Raw genomic sequence first — 23,656 nt, 5'->3', positions numbered from 1 at the left:
TGCGGTAGTTGCGTTTGTGGGATTGTTTATAAATTGGCAAATGCAAAACCAAAACTAATCCAGCATTTAGTAAATGTAAGCCTTCTTGGCACACAATATGTGTTAAATAAGCATTAAACAGTTGGGCTCCCCTCTGAATAAATGTACACGTGTTCAGCTGTTTTCGGGGTGCAAATATTGAAAACTTTGAATTTCACTGTAAAACACAGTTGAACCAGAAGTTGACATCACACCATATATTGAGACACGTATGGATATTTTTTGTCTTACTGTCTGACATGAAATCAGACTGAACTCTTCCTGTTGTAGGTCAATCATCATTAGATCATCAACATTATTTCCATTTGCGAAATGCCAGAATAATAAACAAAAGATATTTTAGACCAATTTTTAAAGGCTTTTTTCAAAGTCAGGAGTTTATGTGTACAGTACTTTATGTCATTAGTATTTTATCCCTTGCCTCTGACTGTCACTGTATGATTTGGGTCAAATGCTTTGGATTTTCTACCACAAGCTTCTCACAACAGCTGACATTTTAGCCCATCGAAAGAACTAGTGGAACTGAGCCAAGTTTGTACCGCTGTACGGCATATGCCTTTTCAGGTCTGCCCCTAAATTGTCAATAGGACTGAGATCAAGGGTTTGTTATGGCCATGCCAAAGCATATCTGGAAGCCATTTTGGGACCAGTTTGCTCTGGGTCATTGTCCTTGTGGAAGACCAATTTGCGCCCAATCCTTAACTTCTTGGCTCATGTGTTGAAATGTTGCTTCAGAATTTCCACATAGTGTCTTTTTTCTTTTTTTGTGAAGCGCACCAGTCCCTCTTGCTGCCAAACAACCCCATCACACGATGCTGCCTCTCACCGGAAGCTTTCAATGACGTGACATCATAATGTGTGTTGTCCCAAATTGTTCAAAGGTGTAGGAATCATTTACTGTATGTAAACTTCTGACTTTGAAGAAAGTAATGAAAGAAAAAGTTTTGTTTTTTTAAAAATCTCATTTTTCAGGCTTTTAGCAAATAGAAATCATTTCGGTAACCCTAATTGACTACGGTATAGAACAGGAAAAGTTTAGTCTGGTTTCATGTCAGACAGTGAGAAAGAAAAGAATCCATGCGTTTTACATACAACCCCTGGCAAAAAAAAAAAAAATGGAATCACTGCTCCCGGAGGATGATCAGAAGAAGTAAAATCACAAGTTCCACAGGTTCCACAAAATCGTTTTATTCAAAATACAATCCTTCCGCCTTTAAGCAATTTTTAAAAAATTGTACTCAGTCATGTTTTTTTAGAGCAAGTAGAATAAAAAATATGGAACCGTTCAATTCTGAGGACAAAATTAATGAATCCTTGAGAATAAAAAAAAAAACATACAACACTACAGCAGCAATACTCTGTTTTGTTTCTAGCCTTGTCATTGACCATTGGTGTGCATTTGCTGTGAGTTTTCTGTCGTGATGCTTTGAGAAATACCTACCTGGAGAAATGTTATAATTATCTCCTTTGTTCCAACTGACATCTCTCATGTCGGAGCCACGTTTTCAACTGCTGACTAAATAGCAGTTTCAACCTGATGCAGGTATTTGTTTTTGAGCCATTCTGTAGTTTTTCCCTTCTTGCTCCAAAAATTATTGTGACTGACTGCAACAAGTGTTTCTTAAAGCCGGAAGGGTGGCGTTTTGAATAAAAGTTGTTTTATGGAACATCGGCGATTTGCCTTGAATGGTCATTTGATCGTCAGCAAATGATTCCATCATTTTTTCCCAATGATTGGTTTCAACTGTACATACCACACATTGGCTTTTGTGAAACATGGTTGAACAACAGCCAGCCGCTATGTGTGTGAACACGTGGTTCTTTCTCAGTGGACACTTCATTTTCCCAAATCCAGTAGGCGTCAAACACATATCAAGAAAAGTCACTGCCTTAGGTGAGACTTGTTTCACTTGATTCCAGGGCTTTAGGGAGTGGCACCTGCAAGCAAAGGAAATCATTTGTGTTCAAGTTTGCGTAGCATTCCATTAAGAAGGTCATACTTTACACACGCCATACATTCCAAGTAGTGTGATCATCGCACATTGGGTGCTTGATGTAGCTATGCCAAAACTCGACGGATCATTCCTCTCAATAAAAATGGCTGTCTCTGTCTATGTGTCAGTCCTGTGATTGACAGGTGATCAGTCCAGCAGGCAGCCCTCCTCTCATCCTAAATCAGCTCCGCTTTCATACGACCCTGGACGGAAAGCGATGGGTGCATTGTATTTACGTCCAGAAAAGCATCTGTTGGGTTTGGTACGCTCACCCTGGCCGAAAGACTAGCTTTCGTTGATATACGGTGGCTTTTATGAAGCGAGTCTAAATTTGTGCTCGTGCCCGCCCACTCTGCATAACGCAAAGGATTCCATCCAGTGGTAAGGCTTGAATGTGTGCTTTGGACACATTTGCCATTGGAAGAATGTGTGACCACCTTCTCAACCGAGATGGACGACGTTGATGAAGATGTTTGAGTTAAAAGGGCTAATTGGTACTTCCTTGTTCAATGTCTGATGAGGATTATTTATCACCCAGCGGCAATACTCACAGATTTAAGATGGGCCACGCTACTCTTCTTGATCTCATTGAGGAGCTCATCGCGGGGTGTGGGATCAACCTTCGGTGGCACTCGCCTGCGAGGGACCGGTTTCAAAGTCTTAATGACATCCTTCAGGTTTGCTTTTTCATCCGCCGCCGCTTGTGTGACCGACTCTTTCACTTTGGGAGCCTTCCTCAGTTGGAAACCTGCTCGCTCTTGTCGACTGGCTTCCCTGCGGTCCAGCTCCTGAAAGTGGTCGCGTTTCTTCGGAGTTTTCTTTAGCCGGACGTCCCTCAATGGGTTTTGGGGCTCGGCACTTGGTTGTCTGGGAATTCTCTTGTGCTTGAGCTGCTTTGGGGGCCCGGGTTCTTCTTCTCTTTCTCCCCCATCTTCTTTTGGGGGCACACGATTCAGTTCTTTTGGGGGCGCACGACTCAGTTCCTTTGGGGGCGCAACAAGCCCATGTTTCTGCAGGAGTTCCAGAGGCGGTATGTACCCCAGCATCTCGAGTAAACCCGGAGGCAGGTTGAGACTACTCTCGTACATCTGCATGACCTCCCTCTGCTCCTTCAGCTGCTGCTGCTTCTGCTCTTCTTTTCTCAGTTGCCTCTGGCGGTCCAGATTCCTGGTTAAGAGATTCGTCACCACCATCCTTGGCCCTGGCTGTTCAAAATGGTAGCCCAACTTCAGGAGGGTGTTGTTGGCCTTGAGCAGGCGCGAGATCTCCATTTCGGCATGATGACCCAGCATGTGTCTTTGATTGTGAAATCGCAGCTCGGCGAGGGTCTCGTTGAACTGGAGGCATCGAATGATGGCCACGATTCCCTTTCCCGTGATGAAGTTGGACTCGATGTTGAGCGTTGTGATGCTGCGATTCTCGCGTAACATGTTGGCCAAGTTGAACGCAATGTTTTCATCCACACCCGTGTTTGCGATGCTGAACGTTTTCACGTGTTTGTTCTTCTTCAAGGCGTTGACATAGTCCAGGAGCATCTCTTTGGGAATGTTTTCAATGTTGTTGAGATTGACCTCAGTGACAGAAGAGTTGTTGTTCCGGATCTTATCAAGTGTCGACTCCAAGTTTGTCTCATTTCCTGATGGTCGAGATGTCATTTTGATGTTGTTCAGTGCCAGCTTGGGGATTTTTAATTTGTTGATTTTTGTCCCCTCTTTCTGCTGGGGTTTGTCGTCGGGCTCCCTTGTCTTTGCATCTGCGAGTAAGTCTTGAGGAGGCAAAGACTCCGTCATTTTACTGTCCTCTTGAACTCCTGCCGTTCGGTCTTTCCGGCCTGCTGCTTCCTCCTCTGTGCTGTCCGATTGTGTCTTCGTATTTTCACGTTTATTTGGATTCATCTTTTTGTCTTTCACATGGACCTCTTTGTCTGGGCCATTGCCCTCTTTCACGCTGTTGACGATTTCCTTCTTCACGGTTCCCTCGATTGCTTCATCAAATATTTGCCTTTCTCTCGAACCGTCTTTGGCTTTTTCCTCAACGGCTTCCTCATTCACTTCAAGGGCTTCGTTGTGCCCATCTTCCACAGTGTTGACTTCTCCTTTCTCTTCGGCCTCCTGCCTCACTGTTTTCTGATGAAGACAACCAAGGGGACCAACATTGTTACCAGCGTGTCCTCCCAAGTACTACGAAAACATATTTTTTTACATTATTTTGGCAGTCTGGTGGCCTCTTACCTCACTGGGTAGCAGAGTAGCTGGCACTCTTTCTTCCTCAAGCATACGTTTGGATTCCTTTTCCCAGTAGAGGTAGCCGACCAAGGATCTGTGGTCAAAGGTTCCAGTCGGCGGCTTCTCTGTCTGGTCCTTCTGCCTCTGTCCAACTGGAACACTATCATCGGGAGCAATCATAATATCCATTTCACTCTGGAGCTCCTTAAGCTCCTCGGGCGAGAGCATAGCAAGGATTTCATCCTCATCAATGTCCTCTTCATTGACATCCTCAGTATCTCTGTTGGACATCTCTGGTTGCGTTCTCGATTCGAATTCTGTCAAAAGGATGCTAAATGTTCTGTCAGGATACTGACGCAGGGCACAGCAAACTGGCAAGCCTCTGACTGACTTGAGCTGGAGTTGCTCCGCTTCTGCCTCATGTGGGGTCTAAAAAAAGCGCACGGGTGATATTTACGGCAAGACAAGTAGGGGGCGAAAGGCATGCTATCGGTCGTTTTTCAGCCCCTCCTCACGGGGCTTTTGGGATGACAGTTGCTTCGGGCAAATGAAATCGGCAAGACCGACAGCAGCAGGTGGACAATTGTCGTATGCCTGATCAAGCTCCTACAACAGGAGCATGACAAAAATGTGACAAAACTATTCATTCCATCGCCCGTCAATCTTTTTAGACCATGATTCAAAGTCATTTTATGCGGCACACTATCTTTCAGGAATGCTAGCATTTTCATCTTTGATTGTAAATCGCTACTGAAGAAGGGCGAGTGAAACAGGTGTTAAGCAACGGCAGTACATGAGGTGACAGCAGCCATTTATGAGTCACACAAGTATTTATTAATCCTTCGCAGTGGAAAATATTTCATCATGACACCTCACACGATACTTGGAACTACACACAGACTGTACAAATGTGTGAGAAAACAAATGTCATTATTTTGATGGCAGTGGTCTGATTCTTATCAAAGTTGTTATCAAAACTGATTTCCTTCACATGCACTTTAAATCACATCACGGCACTTACTGACAAAATGACTGTTAACATTAGTGACAGCATACATTCAGATTCCAGCTTTAGAGAACGGAAGGAAAGGAAATTCTACAACATGGTTTGTTCTAATGAACGATCACATTAAGTGTCACATTCACAATCTGGATCCTCCATTTTATGAAAGATGTCTTTTTCTTCCTGTTGTTCAGCATAAGGCAGCAGCTAGTTCCTGTTTATATGTTTGATTGATTGCCTTAATATCTCAAGTACAAGTCAGTGGGGTTGTGCAACGTTTTGAGAATTTGAGACACAGTCTATCTTGCCTCTCTCAACCATCCACCCAATGGAAGGCACCCTGGGTTCAGAGGTTAGTCCTTGGAGGGAAAGCCTGTTTCAACTTCATCCTCTTACGTTACAAAATGTGGTTTGGTCGTCATCATTGGATGCTTGTGTTGCTGCTGCCCAGGTAGAATCTGAAAGAAGACACTGAAATCAAATGGATATTCACACATTCAATCATCTGAAAGCGACCTGGACGTATGACCAAAGGACTGAAATTAAAGAAGCTCTACAGACTGATTATAAAAGCATGGAATAATAGATTGAAATGATCACGTCAAAACACAAAGCAACTCTGTGGGGTGAACTAAAAAAAATAAATAAAAAGGGAAAAAAAAGCACCTTGACAAGAAGTGGTCTTTGTGTGAAACTGACAGAACATGAGGGTGCTATGAAAGATTGGCATCTTTTTTACGGTCGCAAACAAATAACCAAATACAGTAAAGGGATTCTAGGAGGTAGATGGAGAGCAATGATCCACCAGATCAAGCTATCGGGCTGTTTTATATATACCTACGTATATCTATATCTATAGATATAGATATAGATATATACAGTATATGAGTTTGTGTGTATAATTCGAATTGTCTTTTATTTCTCTTTTTGAGCATTCTCTTTTGTGTGTCTTTATTATTGAAACAGCCACTGGGCACGTCACACTTGCGTATGTTTGTTTTTATATGCCTAGGAGGCCGCTATGAACGGGCAGCAAATGGAAATGAGGAAACATCCGTTCAGTTGCTTTGTTTGGTCTACTAATTACATGTTTCAACTTTAATTCGACTGTGAAGTGGAATGAATCACAAACCGTGCTTGTGCAGTTTATAACATCAGACAGTATTGGTGTTCTCAGTAGAGCTGAAGTTTGATTTTTTTTTTTTTTAATAGAAACTGCCACAGAATGGATGCACGAATGCGAATATTGAGAAATACAAAAACACTGCCCCAAGGGGAACAGAAAATCCAACCAATACACAAAGAGGTCGATGGTTTCATTCCATGAGCACACTGATGAAGATGAGGAAATGGACACGAGTGGCAACACGACATACAGCCACCTGCTTGGTCTCACCCTTAAGTGCTAGAGTGGTTGTCTGATTCTTCATCCATTCTAATGGCCTCAGCGCCAACCACCTCAACTGACTCACATTTATTAGGCTTTGTGTCAGAGCCCGATACTTTGTTTTCTGGAGAGCATCTGCGCACATGAGCATTAATCGAAAGTCAAAAAGTAAAAGAGGGAGGAAGGAAGCAGCAGAGATTTCAGTGTACTGTTGGTCACCTCTTCAGTGAATCCATTTTTCCTAAAAGAGGTCAATGAGATTTCCATTCAAATAAAAACAAACAATGACTCTTTAAGGAGAAAAAATAACCTGTTTGGACCTAGTCGCTATCGGTAAAAAAAAAAAAAAGGTTGAATCGAGTATCAAATTGCTAAAATCTTTTGTGGTTGCGACCAAATTTACTATACGTCAAGTTGTAAGAATTTTAACCTCTCATCGCTTTCATACTTTTGGCCTTATTTTTTTCTGATATAACTTTACTCTCTCAATCAAGTCAAAAGTTGAAAATGACAACTCACCTGTTGTGTGTGGGGCTGCGATTATATGGCGACAAAGGAACTGCATGTTGAGAGTAATGAGGTGTGTTCGGTGTGTCGTAGTCAGTCAGGCCGACTGCCAGCTGGTTGCGCCAGTTCCCTGCACTCTCCACTGAGGACACTGCAAGTGAGCCCAAACCAAGTGCACTCTTAATTGGTAACTTGCTTTAATTGCTTTGCATGATATTTTTTTCATCACTGCAATGGGTGACACAGTACTAGACAGTAATCCGAAGACATTTTTCAAAACTGGTGAATCTCGTGCCAGTGCAAGCCCAGTTTACGTTTTTTGGGGAATTTGGCAGACCGCACTGCACCACGCTGGGCATTCCGACGGAGCGAGGGCGTTTTCTGTTACATGGCCCCGACTCACCTGACAATTTGGTGGCTGAAAGTAAACTAAACCTTCGACTAGCCGAAAGAAGGTGTAAGTTGCAATTTTGCTGAATGCTACTGAGGTGCAGGGAGACAGATTCTGAGCTCCATGGATACGTGTGCCGGAGGATACCGTAATATACTCATAAATATGACAACCGCGGGAATAAAACCCTCTGTCTAATTGCATAAATCAATTCATTGAAGGCATTATTATTTTTATTATTATTATTATTGCTATCATCACCATCATCTTTCCTTATATTTTTAAAATCACCCTCTTTGGCCGCAGTACAGGTACAGTATGTGGTAGTAAGGGGGAGAGTCACACATCGACATGAAAGATCGGGTTGGGATCTGTGACTGCCGTGGCCAACGTAACATCATCCACCCATGTAGGTCTGCTTGCAGTTCCTTATAAACGCACTTTGCGCGTTTCGATATTCTGCACGGACTTCAGCGAGTCGATTTCTACTTCCGCAAAGTCAAAGACTGTGCGCATCCAGTTAACTGATTTTAAAGAGAATGAGAGGGGTCGCTTCCATTGGCCGGGAAGCAAGTCTACGTTGTTACTCCCACAATGGCGCGTTTCGAATTGCGCGCGTCGAAGAAAGCAATGATGATTTAAGGACAGGAATAAACCATTTTTAAAATGCCCGTATTCTTGTGGGCACTGTCTTCATTGACCTATAAACGACTTGCAGACATCATCTCACCGGATGAAAATGACGTTGTTCTGCTGGAGTGGCTGAAGGCCGCCGGCATGGTCTGGTACCCTAGGCTGAGCTGAGAGCCACAGTCAAAGTCGTATCCTGTCCTCTCTTCTTCCCTGGGGCCACGGTTCCGATGGTACCACCCTCTCAGATGTTCTGCCACCATAGCCTTCTGCATGTTCTTGGCCAAAAGTTCGTTTCTGGGTCCCTCCCTGCTTCTCGGTGGCCTCACCGTCGCATAGGGATTCTGGGAAAGGCCGTCAGTTCGGTCAGAGGCGTAATGCCTGAACCTGTCGTGTCCGTGATAGCCGTTCATTTGATAGGAGGGGTTGACGTTGTAGTGGCCTTCGACGTCATTCTCATACACGTAGGCACCGTTAGCGTAAGGCTCCAGATCTGGACACGGGCAGCCGGAGACATAGTAGGCACTGGGTGGATAGTGTGCTGAGGTCTCGCAGGCGTAACTACAACCAGAATGGTGCTGAACCAGGTTGGGCATACTCCCCGTATTTCCGTACACTTCCACGTTGCGGTGCAGTCGATGCATGGTGGAGGTTCGGGAATCTAATGTACTGTAGTGGGAGCTGGCCGGCCCGCAGAAATCCAGACTGGACTGACTGGTGTAGGAAGAGCAATCCTCCAAGACCTCTGTGCTGTTGCTGCGGTGAGCCGGTGACAAGGTGAAAACTGGCTTCTCCGGGTCTGTCTCCTTTCTCAACTGGGGCTGGGACTCCAAACTTCCACTGCGAGCCCTGAAGCCATGGGGTGAGCCCTCGCACCTGGAAAGAGGACACAGCTTGCCGCGTTACACTAATTACTCATCTGCAATATTGGAACTTTTACCAAGCGTTTGAATGACAACTTCAATTGGCGAATGAGTGGGCAATAACAGTGTTGGGGAGCCATGGCCAAACCTGAGCTGGCTGCTGCTGTAGGCATTGCGGGTCATAGCCGGTGTGGGAGGCATGCTGCGGGGGTCTCTGGGAGGTCTGGGGAGGGTTTTATAAGGGCTACTGTGGGTGGAGGAGGTCTCTCTTGGATTGTGGTGGTAGAGGGAAGCTTCTTGGCCTTCAAAAGCTAATCTAAAGGGTTGTGACATTGAGGGTGATGATTAAAAAGAAAGGCAGGAATGATATGTGTGCAACAGAAGAAGGCCTCAAACACGACCGAGCAATAGATGTCGAAAATGTGTCTTCAGCAGGTCAGATTACGCCTCACCCTTTGTTCTGGTTATTTTCCCTTTGAGATGTTTGCTTCTCTACATCGTATTCCGCCCCCAGGGAACGTAATGGACTGAACTGAGGGGAGTCTTGCACAGACTGTGACCGCGGCCGCTGGCTGGCGCTGTCCGAGTCATCTGAATGCAAAAATAGGACGGCGCCAAATCAAGATCCGAACCTGGGGCCTTACTATGGGATACTTTGCAGAGACGTGTCGCCAAGCTCACCGTCCTCCAAGGGGAGGCTCGACAAGGAGCTGCATTCTGACCGTATGAGCTCATCTGGACACAGAGAATGCTTCTTGTGAATACAGCAAAATCGTACAAGTCGTGACAGTTCCTTCGTTGCACTTGCTCCAAACCTGCAATGATTACTGAGGCTCGCTGGGTGGGTCTTTTCCCCTTCTTGATTCGATAATGGTTCATCTCATTCTCAATCTGCTGAAGCTTGTGCATAGCATCCAAACAGTTTCTCCTCCTCTTCTTCTTAACCGTCTTGCACAGTTCTGGCTCATTCGCTAGCTTTTTAGCTGCCTCCACGATTTTCTGCTGGAGGGCAAATCTGCTCTCCAGATTTCTCAGAAAAGGATCCTGCAGTGCAAGTCGCAAAAGACGTTAAAAGTACATTCACTTCCCTATTTTCACCACGCATCCCTTTTTTCCCTCCCTTTCCACTGTAAACAGTCTCAATATGTCCAACACATTCTGTCCCACTTTTCTGCCTGCATTTGTTGGGGTTTTATGTCGGGGTGAGCTAGACGCAGTGTTGTGCACTGATTGGTCGACACAGACTTGTCACTGCGACCGCATGTAATGTAACGTAGATAGAGTGGGAAGAAAACAACTTGATACATTTTTGCTGACCCTGTGGTATTCCTAATTTATGGCAGACAATGCTTTCATGTCTTCAGGTATGCGCTTATTGGAGGGTAAGACTTGCAATTTACCAAGAGCTTTTCAACTGAAGCACCCTTGTTTTGGTTTATCTCTTCAGTTAAAAATGTAACTTTTGTTATTGTTGAGAAGAGGTTAAGCCAATAACAGTCTGGGATTGTCATTTAAACCATATTACCACAAAGTATGAAGTGAAATTCAGGTTAAAGTGCTAATTAAAAGGCATGTCATATTGGCCAAAGGCAACTACTGAACGTGTATGATGAAAGTGCACAAGTGAAACACAGACCTCATTGTAAGGGAAAAGGTCATCCAACTTGAAAGCAGTGCCAACTCGCCGTCTAACCTGCGGTGGTCGTTCATCTGAAGACAAGGGGTACTCCTTTGGCAGCTTTCCAGTAAGCTCCTGAGAACAACCAACACTTTAGATGGATACTGTAGCAGAAACAATCCATCACACACACAAATGTAATTAAAGGCTTTGGGGGAAAGGGGAATCTGGAGACAGAAAACACGAAGGAGAGGCCATTCATTAAAAATGTGACACCTTACAATGACCAAAAGTGAAATAAATGATATTTTGATGTGGCATTATGCATTAATGTTTTCAGGACACCAAAACCCATTCATATTGTACAAATAAATGGAACCAGAATGAGCCGAGCGGGATGGATCACTGCGGAAATGTCTCCTTCAGAACGACACATCCGTGCAGGTTAGCGCAACAATATCAAGTATTTCCGTGACCTTGATTATTTATTTTTTTTGTTCCAAAAAATATACCTTACCGGTGTATAATATTCTGGAACACACGCGCTTCGGAAAATGGGTGGATAATAGTAAGCATAATCCTTTAGAGGACAAAAAGCCAGAGAAACAAGGGCAAGTAAACAGAATATCTCACCGCTTCCCGGAGACAAATCTTCTTTAATTCCTTTGTCTTTTTGGCCAAGATATCTTGAATCTCCTGCTCTTTCTTTCTCAGCTCAGAGAGTTTCTCTTTCTTCTGCTCCTCACTCATTTCAGAGTCTGCAGAACCTGTAAAATATGAATTTGAATAGTTGCACATTATTCGACGCCCCCAAAAATCTGTTGATTGATACACTACACTGAAAGGGGAAGTCAACGCAAACATTTTCTTTAAGGTAATAAGTTCCATGCAACACCAGTTGACTAAATACACTATTCTGATGAAGAAAATATGAGTTAACATCTAAAATCCACCCGTTTCTCTCCATTTCAGAGGGCGGCCATTTTGCCACTTGCTGTCGACTGAAAATGACATCGCATTTGCTCAGGGCTCAGGTAACAAGCGATCATGGCTGATCTTCAGAAAACAGGTGAGGCATGATTGGTGATTACCCGAGCACTGAGCAACTGTGAGGTCATTTTCAGTTGACAGCAACTGACAAAATGGCCGCCCCCTGAGATGGGTAAAAACGGGTGCATTTTGCTGCTTAATTCAAATTCCACAAATGCAATATTAAGCGGAATGCTGTGTTGAGAGGAGTGCAGGCGTATAAAACATATTACTGTAAGGACGTTTTGTCTTGACATCCCCTTTAAATATTTTGCATTCTTGACATTTGCTGCAGGTTGCTCTGGAAGCGTCACGAGTACAACCAACCTGTCGATACCAGGCTCCCATTGCTGGCTGTAATCAAGTTATTTTTCAGGACGGACTCTCCAAGTTTGTTTGTCTTTGCCCCTGCATGCTCGTTCAGATCCATGGCAATTTCCTCCAAGCTTTTGGTGACTCCGAGTTTAGCCTAACGGAAAGGAGGAATCAAATCTTTTTGCATGGATCTCTTTTTACTTTGCCACTCTGAAATGCATTGTAAGTCTCACACTCACTTTGCTCTGCTTTCTGTCCAAGTAGAATTGATGTTGGCTAATAGCCATGACCCAAATAGTTTTGATCAAAGAGTGGCTCGCATACCAAGTGTGGATGAGGAGGCCAGTTTGTCCAAAGGTGCGCTTGGTTACTGCTCTCCTGAAGCAAAAGGGTCAGTGGTGAACTGTGTGTCTTATTTCAGATTTCAGATAGAGGTGGGTAATCTCATACAAACCAAAGGGATGTAAAACAACAACAACAGTAACACCAAATAATGAACTTTAAAAAAAAAAAAAAAATCTCACCTGTGTGGATCATTAACCTCCACTGCAAATTTTTTCTCCCTGAAGTACAAATTTTCCAGTTGCTTCCACTGATAAAGCTGGTAGTCACAATAGAGAAAGCGCACAAAGTAAATAAACGGCACTCATTCTGTGACCAATCAAGTGTCATTAGAGTCTGGTTTACCAACACCGCAACATTACAGCTGTTCAGAGGGTACAACTCCCACATTACGAAATCAAGACTCATCACTACATGTTCCGTGGCTCATCGGCCAGGTGCTCCGTGACAGCAGCCTTATTTCAAGTCATTTGTGACTAACTGCATGTCGAGTCCGGCGGTGAATGAAACACACATTTCAAAAGAATTTTTTTGTTTTGTTTTAATGTTACATGGGTGAACAGCATGAGGGGGTGACAACAAATAATGTATTACATAATAATGTAAAAGTTCTCAGAGCTTCATTTAAAAGTATGATATTCTATGCATTAAAAAAAAGAATTGAAATCGACTTCTTACCACTACAAAGGGTCTTCAATTTCAGATCCTATTTGGTAGTTATGAAATCCTCTCTGGCTTCACTCTCAACACCAACTTGTACTAGGACTGGATCGTGTCAGCTCCTGACTTGCCTCCTCAGGTATTCTCATGCATGTTAACGCCCAAAGCCATCCCTCTTTTCGTTCTGACATTAGCAGCTCCCTCCCCTCCCTTCACCTTGCCTCCCCACCATACAGGCAGCAGATACTTGCACAATCTAGCCGTCAAAGTAAAACTGCATCATCCCGTGCAAGCCACCAGAATGTATTCTTCACGTGACACGTTTGAAATAATATTTCCGCTTCTTCTTGGCCCGTACCGCACATGCCAAAGGTCTTATTCGGCACGGCATCATTCGCATGGGTGTCTCTATCACTTGGCAATCTAAAATGGCCAACGTGTGCAGAAGTTCCAGTAAAGGAACACTTGAAATGACATGAATGATTTTTAGCAATGAAAAGGTCCTGCCCTTGAATTCATTTGAATCAGAAATGAGGACTCAGCCCGCTGACAGCGTCCGGTGCAGACAAGCCAATTTGAAGCCACAACAGTAGGATGATATTTACCTTTCTGGGTTTCAGCTTGTCTTGTAGATCATACTGGCCAATGCCTTTATAGCTGATCCCAAGCCACCATGGCATCCCTTGTTTATCCTGGACGGGGTGGAAAAAATAGAGTGAACATCTGTTCCGTTCCCAGAGCAAAGATGAGCGCAAAGCCTACCTTCACTTCATAATAGTGGACACCATATGTGGGCAAGGATTCCACAAGCGTCAGATACCTACGGTGAAGAGTGTTATTAAAACCACAAGGTGCTTCATAATGTCCACATGGGCTGTGGCGAGGAAGAATTCTAGAGCATGTGATCTGCTGCGTCTGTGTGATTCACTCGACTGAACATAATGATTGATTTCTGCCAGTTGATGGGGAAAAGGGATTCCAGCAAGACAAAGTGAAAAGGAAGCCTCGGTGGAGGAGGGAAATTAATGACCCGAAGCCATTTCAACATTAATTAATATCGAACGTGTTTCAACCAATCAATATTTTATTTTAACTTCAACACTTACTGTACAATGGCCTGCCCTCTGGAGACTCCTCTGAGCTGTTTATAATAGTCGATGACTCGATCCTCACTGCGTTAGCATAAAGAAAGTGAGATCAATTATTTTCGAGATGAATGGTGTGCTGCTAATCACAACTCAGACTGGCCTTTAAGCATACCAGTAAGCAAGCGATGGGTGCTCCTTGAGGACTTTAGTGGGAAGAGCGGGCAGCTTCTTTAAGTCAGCTCGGGTGGCTTCATCGCTGGGCAAGGGAAAAGGGAGGAGATGAATGACAGAAAAAGTCCGGTGATTATATGTTCATTCTCAGCGCTACCAACTCACGACCACATTTTGGTCTTCAAAACTTCAGCTACCGTATTAGAAAGCAAGAACTCATTCACCTTTGGAAGCTCTGAAAAAGCCATCATTCTTGCAGTACAGAACAGATCTAAGGCGCCCTAAAAATGAAATTGTTTTGATGCTTAAGCTTTTTCGGTATTATTGTAAGTGTGATTTATTTTAAAGATTTTTCAACAGACCTCTCAGTATGACACAGTTCTTTTCTACACCACTGTTGTTAAAACTGATACGCATCCAGTGTCATTCAAGACATGAGCATTATTATCTTCATTGAACCCGAATTTTTTGGAGACAACTCTTGAATTGGATCTCATCAAATTATGCAACTGTATCTCATTTCATGTAATTATTTGGTGGACTTGAAGCTAGCTGTTTGCTGCTCTTTCCTGGCATGTCAAGTCTCCCCTTTGGGTCTGTCAGTACCATGAGATTCATTAGTAGACGGGTGTGAGCTACTCAGCGCACTATGGTAAGCCTCACATTACATTGCTATTGATTGTTAGTGTCCCCATTGTTGAGAAACAAGTGACCTATTTCGCCAACAGATCACCCTTAACTTATCCTGCTGCCAGTCAATACTTACCACCCATCTGATAATAACAAGCTCTTACCTTGTGTAGTCTCCTTTAGACTCCTAGTTAAATAGATAAAAAGAAAAAGAACATCTTTAGCTTTACTTTAAAGGATGTAACAGTTTTGGGGTTTCTTTAAGGGCAGTAAAGGCACCAACCTGCAAAGCATTTGCTGCCAATTTAAAGACATTGTCACTCTCAACTTCTATAATCCCCTATGAGACAAAGAAGCATTTTAGATGAACAGATTGCACACGGTGATCCACACTCAAACATTTCCGGATCGACCTCAATATTTTGTGCCTGTTCCTATTCTCAGAATAAATCATTTCTTTCTGCTTTCTTACACACGTTCCTCCGAGGCGAGTGAAAACTGCCCTGCGGCTGAGAAAAGGCGCTGCCACTTACGTTGTAGACAGCAGATTTTGCATTGAGGAAGAATAACTCCACTGTGATGATGTCCTTCAGCTGTGTGATGTTTTCCACATAAAATCTATGAAAGATGAATGCACAAGCACGCCATGTTTTTCATTGAACTTTCTTTCAAGATACATGAAACGGATTTTAGCTGTAGGATGGAGCTATAATATAATATGCACGTGGTCTGGGTCAAATCTATGCTAACACAGTCAAATTCATTGTAAAGTAGTCATGCCAGAATTGCAGGATAATTTAACCAACAACTATTTTGAAAACTTGACCATTTTATTTTATCTTCCCCCGCCCCCTTTTGTTTTGACAAAATATGGTATATACAAAGTAATAAAACATCATATAGATTCATCCGTGCTCAGCCATCAACGGTATTTTTTTTAGATATTTTATTTGTTGGTTCATATATTTTGCTGCGTATTTTGCAGCTTTGCTACAGATTCTTCGACACCTGAAGAACTCCACCCAAAATATTTCTGAATAAGTCATTTATAGTCAGGTCAAATTCCATTTTATTTAAATGCAAATTGAATATTAAGATCACACTGTTAACAGTAATTGAGTTGCAGGTAGCAGGGTTGTAAATAATGTTCACAAGCGTTCGATCGTGTTAGCTGCTCCGATTACTGGTCGAGAACGTAGTTATATAGTGTAATACAGGTATCTGGTTCTTGTATTTGTGTGACGTCATAGAGAGGGGAGGAGGCAGTTTGGGGGAATATTGGCTCTGGCAGTTAGTCTGAGTGTGGAGCGCATGGGCGTGAGTTGTGGCTCACAGCAACTCCTATGAATGTGTGTGTTATTGCTCTTTTTGTTTGTTAAAAAAAACCACAGATTACATCAGCGACTGCGTGCATCCTTCTTTCCACACTGGAGTTTGCATGTTCTTCCCGGCCTGCGTGGGTTTTCTCCGGGTACTTCGGTTTCCTCCCACATTCCAAAAACATGCATGGCAGGATGATTGATCACTCTAAATTGTCCCTTGGTGTGAGTGAGGGCGTGGATGGTTGTTCGTGTCTGTGTGCCCTGCGATTGGCTGGCAACCGATTCAGGGTGTCCCCCGCCTACTGCCCAAAGACTGCTGGGATAGGCTCCAGCACCCCCCGCGACCCTTGTGAGGATGAAGCGGTTCGGAAGATGAATGAATGAATAAAGAAAAAAAGCAGATATAGGATGGGTTTTTTTTTCTGATATAGATGTATTCGATTGAGAGACACATTCCGTTACGACTGAAAAATAAAAAATAGAAGTGCGGATTTATTAGGTCTTCCCATGGTCACAGCAATTAGCTTGATGATGCCATTTCTGCTGAGTTATGCAGATCTTTTATTTCCCCCTCTCCATCTAAATGGCTAAAAAGGTTTTAGCTTGTATTTTGGGAGACACAACTTTAGAACGTAATGACTCGGATTTCGACTATGCCTGTTCCTAAACAAAATGATTTAACTCTTAGAAGGAAGACGTCACCACAATCAAAATCAACAGCGCCTGATTCAAACCCCATTTTATCTGTTACATTTTATTTGTATTTCGGTCAACAAGAAGGAGCGACAAAAGGAAAAAGTCATTTTCAGGTGTGCTCAAGAGAATTTGGTGTTTTAATTCATTTAGAAACCACTTTTTTCCATCGCTACAATTACATTCTGTCTGCATTTTGTGCCCGAATAACTGTGCGACTTGATGACCTATTCTTGCAGCACGGACTACTTCACAAGAACCACAAGAGTAAACCGAGAACACACTGGACTGTTTACTTAGGATCCTATTTTTTTATTTTGTTTTCCATGCGGCGCTGCACCCTGCTGGAGAGCTTTAGCCCTGCGTGTGAAGGTTTCTTGTTACCTGACTAGGAAGTTGAGGGCAATGGAGCCCTGCCTCTTGGAAAAGTCATGATCAAGAACTCTCCGGTCCATCTGCAGCCACTTACACTGACCACTGCAAAAGCAAGCGAGTGTGCCGTCTTTTAAAAATCACCAGCAATAAATATTTAGAGCACTGCAAATACTTAGGTTAGGCCAACGGTTTACATACTTGTCACTGAAAAACGCAAGTCCGAAGAATTCCTTCTCTTTGAGGTTGAAATGGGAAGAGACGAGGTCGACGAGTTCATACGACAGCAGCTTTGGCTGTGGAAGGAGATTTATTTTATTTTTTTTTGATTCAGCGTCAGCTTCCAGAACTGAAGTCTGTTTGCCTCATTCCCTTATAGAAGTTCAAGTGACGAATCTGCAAGCTCAACTCAAAGTGCAGCAGCCTCTGTGACTGATTATGTTGTCAACTAAACATCCTGCGCTGTGCTGGTGCACTGCTTTCAACGCATTTTAATTCTTTTTGAAAGGCCCCAACTACAGTGAAATACAGTTGATGTGAGGTGCACTGAGGGTTTGTGCAGAGTCGCGTGTGGAATTCTCCACACATCGCTGACCTGGAGCCGCGCCCCTCAGGTTGCATAGTGAGGCTTCTCAGTTATGAAACAAATATTGACCATCTCTGCGTTATTCACACCTGAACCAGCAGCTCCAGCTTCCTGTCATCCAGCAATTGCACTTGACACAGTCGGCCCTCAGTCATCTACAGGGACACAAAAGAGGAAATTGGAGCGTGCTTTTCATCTTCCATCCCATGGGCATCGTTTTTAATTTAAAAAAACGAAATCTACTGATGAAAATATGTTGACATCACAAAAAAAAACCAAAAAAAAAAACCAAAACCCAGCCATAGTGAACTAATAGCCGATCGCCAAATGCAGTGATCCTTCTTAAAGGAATACTAACGTCATGAAACGACAATGAAAGCATTGTCCCGAAGATTTGTTGCCATAGTAATCCGTAGAAGGATTTGAGAGACTGCCCATTTGGTTTCAAGTCTGTCTTTTTAGCTTTTAATTGAACAAATATATTTCAATAAGAAAAGATGTTTGCACACATTTCCAACCTGCGAGCTAACAACTTTTCCAGTTGTGATTAAACTGCAGATCTGCTAAATCCAAACGACTGCAAGTACCGGTAAATGACATTTGCGCCATAGGGATCATTTTCCTTGCATTGCTGCGACAGCACCGTGCTGTCAGTGCATTCAAATTCTCAGTTCAGATGATACATTTACGAGGCCAACATCCAAACGATCTTGGAAAAAAAGAGTGGGTGGATCTGACAGTCCTGTTATCTGACAGAATGAGGTTGATCATTTCTTGTCCAGTTGTATCATAGAGAAGCAAGCGACTCTCATACCTGGTAAAACTCTCCAGGCAGAGCGCAGGAGCAGATGCATTCCTGACTCATCCCTTCATTGCTCTGTTCTTGCGGGGCTCGGAAAAAGCACTGCAAACTCTCTGCACGCAGGCTTCTGGGCTTGCGACGGCTTAGCGGTCACTTCACTTGCATTCGGCAGCCGATTTAATTAGCCCAAGGCGGGTCAGACTGCTGCCCACCGTTGCTCAATTTAGTATTGACTGTCTCATAGTATATGTGGATATGTTTCAAGCATAAATGGAAATATGATGTCTTTCAACATATTAGATTGTTTCTTTTTAATTGCTCACACAGGCCAGACTCCTTGCAACGCTTTTGAATAATTCCATTGCTCTCGGAAGCCCTTATTTCATTATCATTTCAGAATAATGTAGTCTGCAAATTTCTCTCTCACAGTCTAAATGAAAAGCTGTGTGCTCGATAAATTTAAAAAAAATGGACTATATCTGCATTTTATCACGTTGGTTTATTAAGTTGTGACAGTAGGTGGGGCTGTGTTTAACATGTCTCTGAACTTAGCATGCAATACACCAGTCTGGCCGCTAGATGTTGCAGTCAATTGAATTCTGCTTGTTTTACTGAAGAAAGGGGGCTCTTGAAACTTGCACAAGACACTGGGGAAGGGTCTTGAGAGGTTGGAAAACCAAAGCGTGTGTATAAAAAGAGAGGGAGTATGACTTGAAAAGATCTACACAGTTGGTCCGTAAGCGCTTGCAGCCATGCTATTTATATCTGATGGCACGATCCGGACTCGCCCTGCAGCCTATCAGTAGCTTCCATATCAACCTGATTCAGGCACAAAAAACGGTGCTGGCTGGCATTTAAAACTGATCAATACAATGTGATAACAAATGAATGAAAAATTGGCAATTGTGGTTATCTTCATTGAAGACATTGCCCAATACTGACACCGCAGACAACAACCTACTCAGCTTTAAAAAAAAGAAAGAGCCTGCAAGGTCTCGAGAGGACAACCCTTCAACATTCATTTTAAGATAAAGAAGTGCCAGTCAGTTTTTTTTTTGTTGTTGTTAATCTTTAGAGACATGCAAACCGGACCTTTTCTCTGCTGTTGGATTTACCACAGTTGGCATACCATGTGTGTGTAAACTTACCTCTACCTGTAAACGTCACAGCACAAAAAATGCCCATGTGACATTCATGATGGCTAAAGATAAAGTCTTCAAGCTAGAAAACAAGCAGAAAAATTTAACCTGTCACAATTCAGACCTGTCCAGACAGTCGACTGTCTCATCTCAGCTTCCACTTCTCATGCATTATTGATGACAGCTGGTGTTACACCAAACAGTGTTTGTTTTCTTGAAGACACCCAATTGGAGAACACATGATACAAACGGAATGAGCTTGTATTTGAGAAATAACAAGAGTGCGATTAACAGCCGACCAATCCAGGGTGTACCCCGCCTCTCACCCAAAGTCAGATAGGATAGGCTCCAGCTCACCTGTGACCCGAATGAGAACAAGCGTGACAGAAAATGCATGCATGGATGTTGCTTGAGGTAGCCACAATCCCGCATGCAAATACAGCTTGGTGGACACCTGACACCGACACACTCCTCTACACAGTCAATGATGAATACTGTACATCTGAAGGATTTTTGGTCATCGCCCTGATCAGAGATCTCCACATGGCTCATTTTGTCAGCAGTCGATAGCTAAGTATCAACCATCACCTCGTGTTGCAACCCTGTGATATCCAGGAAAGCGACGTGAGGCTCAAGATGATGTCATTTGAAATTCTATGTGTGGCAAAAATGTAGATCTTTGATGCACTAATTGGGGGCGGAGTCACGGCAGTGTGATTCATGCTGATGATGTCATCATGCTGTGTAACTTCTTCCCGACCTGAAAAGGACGTCCTCAGGGACGGAGGGACATTCAACTGTATTTTCATTGTATTTGCACGACAAAAACTGGAAAAGTCTGTAACGGTCCAATCTGCTCCCGTGAGCAAAACTGGCACCCTGAAACAGACACTAAGGTGACATTTATTTGGCAATTTTACCATGTGCCCAAATGATTCAGTATTTCTAAGCAAACTGATAAACTGATGTCATATCCACCCTCAAGTTAATGTTGTACCTCTTGTTCACTTTCCAAGGCGTCTAAATATTTGAACACAAAGACCCAGAGGCTTCATAATTCCTTGGCCTCTGTCATTCTACCAACACCCACTAAAATTGAAATGGAGTTACAGAACCAGAGCCACATCTTTACCTGAAGAAGGGCAATACATTATTTTTATTAGATTGTCATTTCTTTTTTCTTTTTAGATGCAGCACAGTGGTTGCCCTAATCTCCCTCACAGTTCTTGCCATTGAATCTCAGCGACAAGTTCCTGTCTTGAGCTTGCAAATTCTCCCTGTGCTTGTATCTCCCGCTACTCCAACTTCCTTCCACATTCCATAATCATGCTTGTTAGGTTCATTCAAGACTCCTTAGTTATGAATGTACAGTACATATGCCCTGTTATTGATTATATCACATCTCTCGTCCAAAGTCAGCCGCAGGACTAGGATAGATGGATGGAATTTTGATCTGAGTTGGGTGCTAAATGGACTCAAAGCAAATACATGAATGATGGTGGTGAAATAACTGGATCATTTCTGGTTTGTAATCTTGGGACTTTGTCGATGTACTGCACTCTGCCCTATTGTGTGGTGGCATCTGCCTTTGTAGCCCAAAGGGAGCATTGCATTTCCACAAATCCAGTTGTGAAGCAGTCTCAGACAGCAGTTGTGTGCTATAACGGTGCAGTTGGCTCAAATGCTGCCTCTAAAAATTGGGTACGAAGCATAATTGAAGACATGCTGAAGTGAGCCCTTACCATTGCTCGCACAATGACAGTCCCTGGCAGCACCAATGACAGAGGCCCTTGCACACTACTGCAAGGGCTTTCTGCAGAGCCTTTAGCCAAGTGGAAATTATATCAGGAAAACAACGCGATATTCCCTTCATTAGAAGTTATCCTTTTCTGTATTGATTATCAGGAGAGCTTGCATCAAAAGTTAATCATTGTTTCCCCCTGTCTGGTCTTTCACCAAAGATAATTTTCCTAAAGGCTATTATCACACTATATCTTCCATACATACAGTAAGAAGTAGGCTCAAGCTTCAGTTCACATATACTCGTTTGAGTCTTAAAGACATTTTTAGAACATTTCCAGGCACTATGATTCTGAAAAGGAGGTTTGCTAATGTTTTGAAACAGCCAAAAGATAGAAGAGCATGCCTGATCCTCTCTTCTTTGCAGGCCTTGTACACTGACCAACAAAGATGTGCAATGAAAGGTGACATCCAATGAAGTGAATTTTCTTTTACTACTCGTTATTTATGGATCCTTGAAAGAAATGCCTCCAAATGTCCACGATGCTGATAAATGACGCAGGACATCCGCTGCAACAAATAGGAAGCACGACAAAGTTGGACATGTGTGTCCGTGGGACCCAACCACCAAAGCAAGACATCCTGTTTATGATCCCTTTAAATACATACAGACGGAGCTTTTCCTCTGAGATAACAATGTCTAACTTGGACTTGTCTACCTTTTTTGACCTGCAGTTAAAACTCCATTCACCACATTAATACAGGAGGTGTGTCCATGTAATTCATTACCACTAATAATTGTTATTTTTATATCGTTGTGCAATTTCACGTTTTGAAATTTGAATTATGCATCCAAACACAAAGTGTTCAGTATTTAACTGAGCGATGGAAAGTGAACCCTGTCAAACTGATGATTCATGTACCATTTTTTATATTCGCCAAGTCGCACTGCCAATATGACTGCATTAAATAGCACTCTGGCTCAGTTGAGCAAAAATTGTTCTCACATCCTAGATAGTGGCCTGCATGTGCTTTATCCACCTCCATCAGGATCACAGTGTGGGGATTGGCCCAGCTCAGGGCCATTGAGAGAACAATGCATTTGTGTGAAAGTCTATGGGTGGTTTCCACCTGTGCTCCTGTCTCAAAACACATACAGTATGTCAAATGAACGATTTCTTTCTTTTTTCCCCCCACTGCGAGCAACACGCGTGTCTCCGGTGGAGGCGGCAAACCCAAAGCCACGTCCCTTAACGGGTCCTACTTTTTGTCTCCTCGAAGCCCGGGACAGAAGCGGCGTGTATCAGCTCCACGATCTCAACATGTATCTTCTTACCTTTGCGTTTATATGTCCTTAAGAGTAGAAAAGAAAGAGCTTCCCCCGCATGCCGGTTGCTCCCGATCAGCCGTCTCGCCGGTTGAGCTCGCCGTGGAAGGGAGTCGCCCCACAGCCGCTGTCCATGCTCATCCCCTCAGTGTGTTGCTGTTGCTGCTAATACTGAACGCGCCTCGTATCGAGCCACACGCACCACGCCTTCAACCGCCGGCTATTATGCGAGCAAGCATAGCACCCACCTCCCTCCATCTACCTCCATCCCTCCTCCGACCCCCCCGCACCCCCATTCAGCAGCTGCCGGCCGGCCTGCTTCCCAATGAATGGTCTCAAGTGAGGCGAGCAAGAGGATGCATGTGCTCCGCAGCCCTCATTATGAGGACTGACATAATTTAGGATTACTGTACCTCCCCCACACACACTACTGAAACGCTCTCATACATACTGTACTAAAAAACTCGTGCACAATAGAGACTGTTTTTATTTATTTATTTTGCTCACACGCAACCGAAATAATCTCACAGGCCCCAATACGTCATGCTATTTTCTAAAGCTGCCTTTTACACTTACTGGATATTTCGTTATATAGCCTACATATGCACAGCACAGGCCAATCGGGCTCACGGGAGCTGTACCAAATGGCTGCACTTACAAGTACAAATACAGTATTGTGATATTATCTCGATAATTCTTGTTGTGTTTAAGGAGTAAAGCAGCATAGAATTCCACTGCATCGTGAGAAATGTTATTTTGACACTTTCATGTGGTTATACAACT

General features: G+C 43.4%; 2 protein-coding genes across 6 annotated transcripts; both read right to left on the bottom strand.

Moving 5' to 3' along the window:
* Window positions 1–152: 152 nt before the first annotated feature.
* Window positions 153–4,630, bottom strand: lmod3 (leiomodin 3 (fetal)). The gene is made up of 3 exons (XM_086125445.1): window positions 4,265–4,630; window positions 2,585–4,159; window positions 153–1,977 (listed from the first exon to the last, which is right to left on the bottom strand). The coding sequence occupies exons 1-3, from the start codon at window positions 4,547–4,549 to the stop codon at window positions 1,930–1,932; spliced, it is 1,908 nt and encodes a 635-aa protein (XP_085981571.1). The 5' UTR covers window positions 4,550–4,630; the 3' UTR covers window positions 153–1,929.
* Window positions 4,631–5,069: 439 nt separating this feature from the next.
* Window positions 5,070–23,113, bottom strand: LOC147211300 (FERM domain-containing protein 4B-like). 5 transcript variants are annotated; one of them, XM_086125409.1, is made up of 24 exons: window positions 22,883–23,113; window positions 17,955–18,020; window positions 17,481–17,575; window positions 17,292–17,384; window positions 15,426–15,510; window positions 15,176–15,232; window positions 15,057–15,079; window positions 14,264–14,347; window positions 14,110–14,175; window positions 13,766–13,823; window positions 13,609–13,695; window positions 12,526–12,602; window positions 12,241–12,379; window positions 12,014–12,155; window positions 11,291–11,424; window positions 10,676–10,792; window positions 9,855–10,083; window positions 9,721–9,774; window positions 9,492–9,630; window positions 9,188–9,355; window positions 8,277–9,052; window positions 7,168–7,306; window positions 6,658–6,783; window positions 5,070–5,719 (listed from the first exon to the last, which is right to left on the bottom strand). In XM_086125409.1, exons 2-23 carry the CDS (start codon window positions 18,018–18,020, stop codon window positions 6,660–6,662), a joined length of 2,952 nt encoding a protein of 983 aa, XP_085981535.1. In that variant the 5' UTR covers window positions 22,883–23,113; the 3' UTR covers window positions 5,070–5,719; window positions 6,658–6,659. The 5 variants fall into 5 exon arrangements, with proteins under 5 accessions (XP_085981535.1, XP_085981527.1, XP_085981543.1 ...); XM_086125401.1 differs by lacking the exon at window positions 22,883–23,113 and adding an exon at window positions 18,680–19,056; XM_086125417.1 differs by lacking the exon at window positions 22,883–23,113 and adding an exon at window positions 18,680–19,056 and having other exon boundaries at window positions 10,733–10,792.
* Between the last annotated feature and the right edge of the window lie 543 nt (window positions 23,114–23,656).

This window comes from Hippocampus guttulatus, chromosome 1, assembly GCF_054856545.1.
Source record: "Hippocampus guttulatus isolate MCC_2025c chromosome 1, RoL_Hgut_1.0, whole genome shotgun sequence".
NCBI lineage: Eukaryota > Metazoa > Chordata > Actinopteri > Syngnathiformes > Syngnathidae > Hippocampus > Hippocampus guttulatus.
This window is presented reverse-complemented; position numbering and strand designations above follow the sequence as displayed.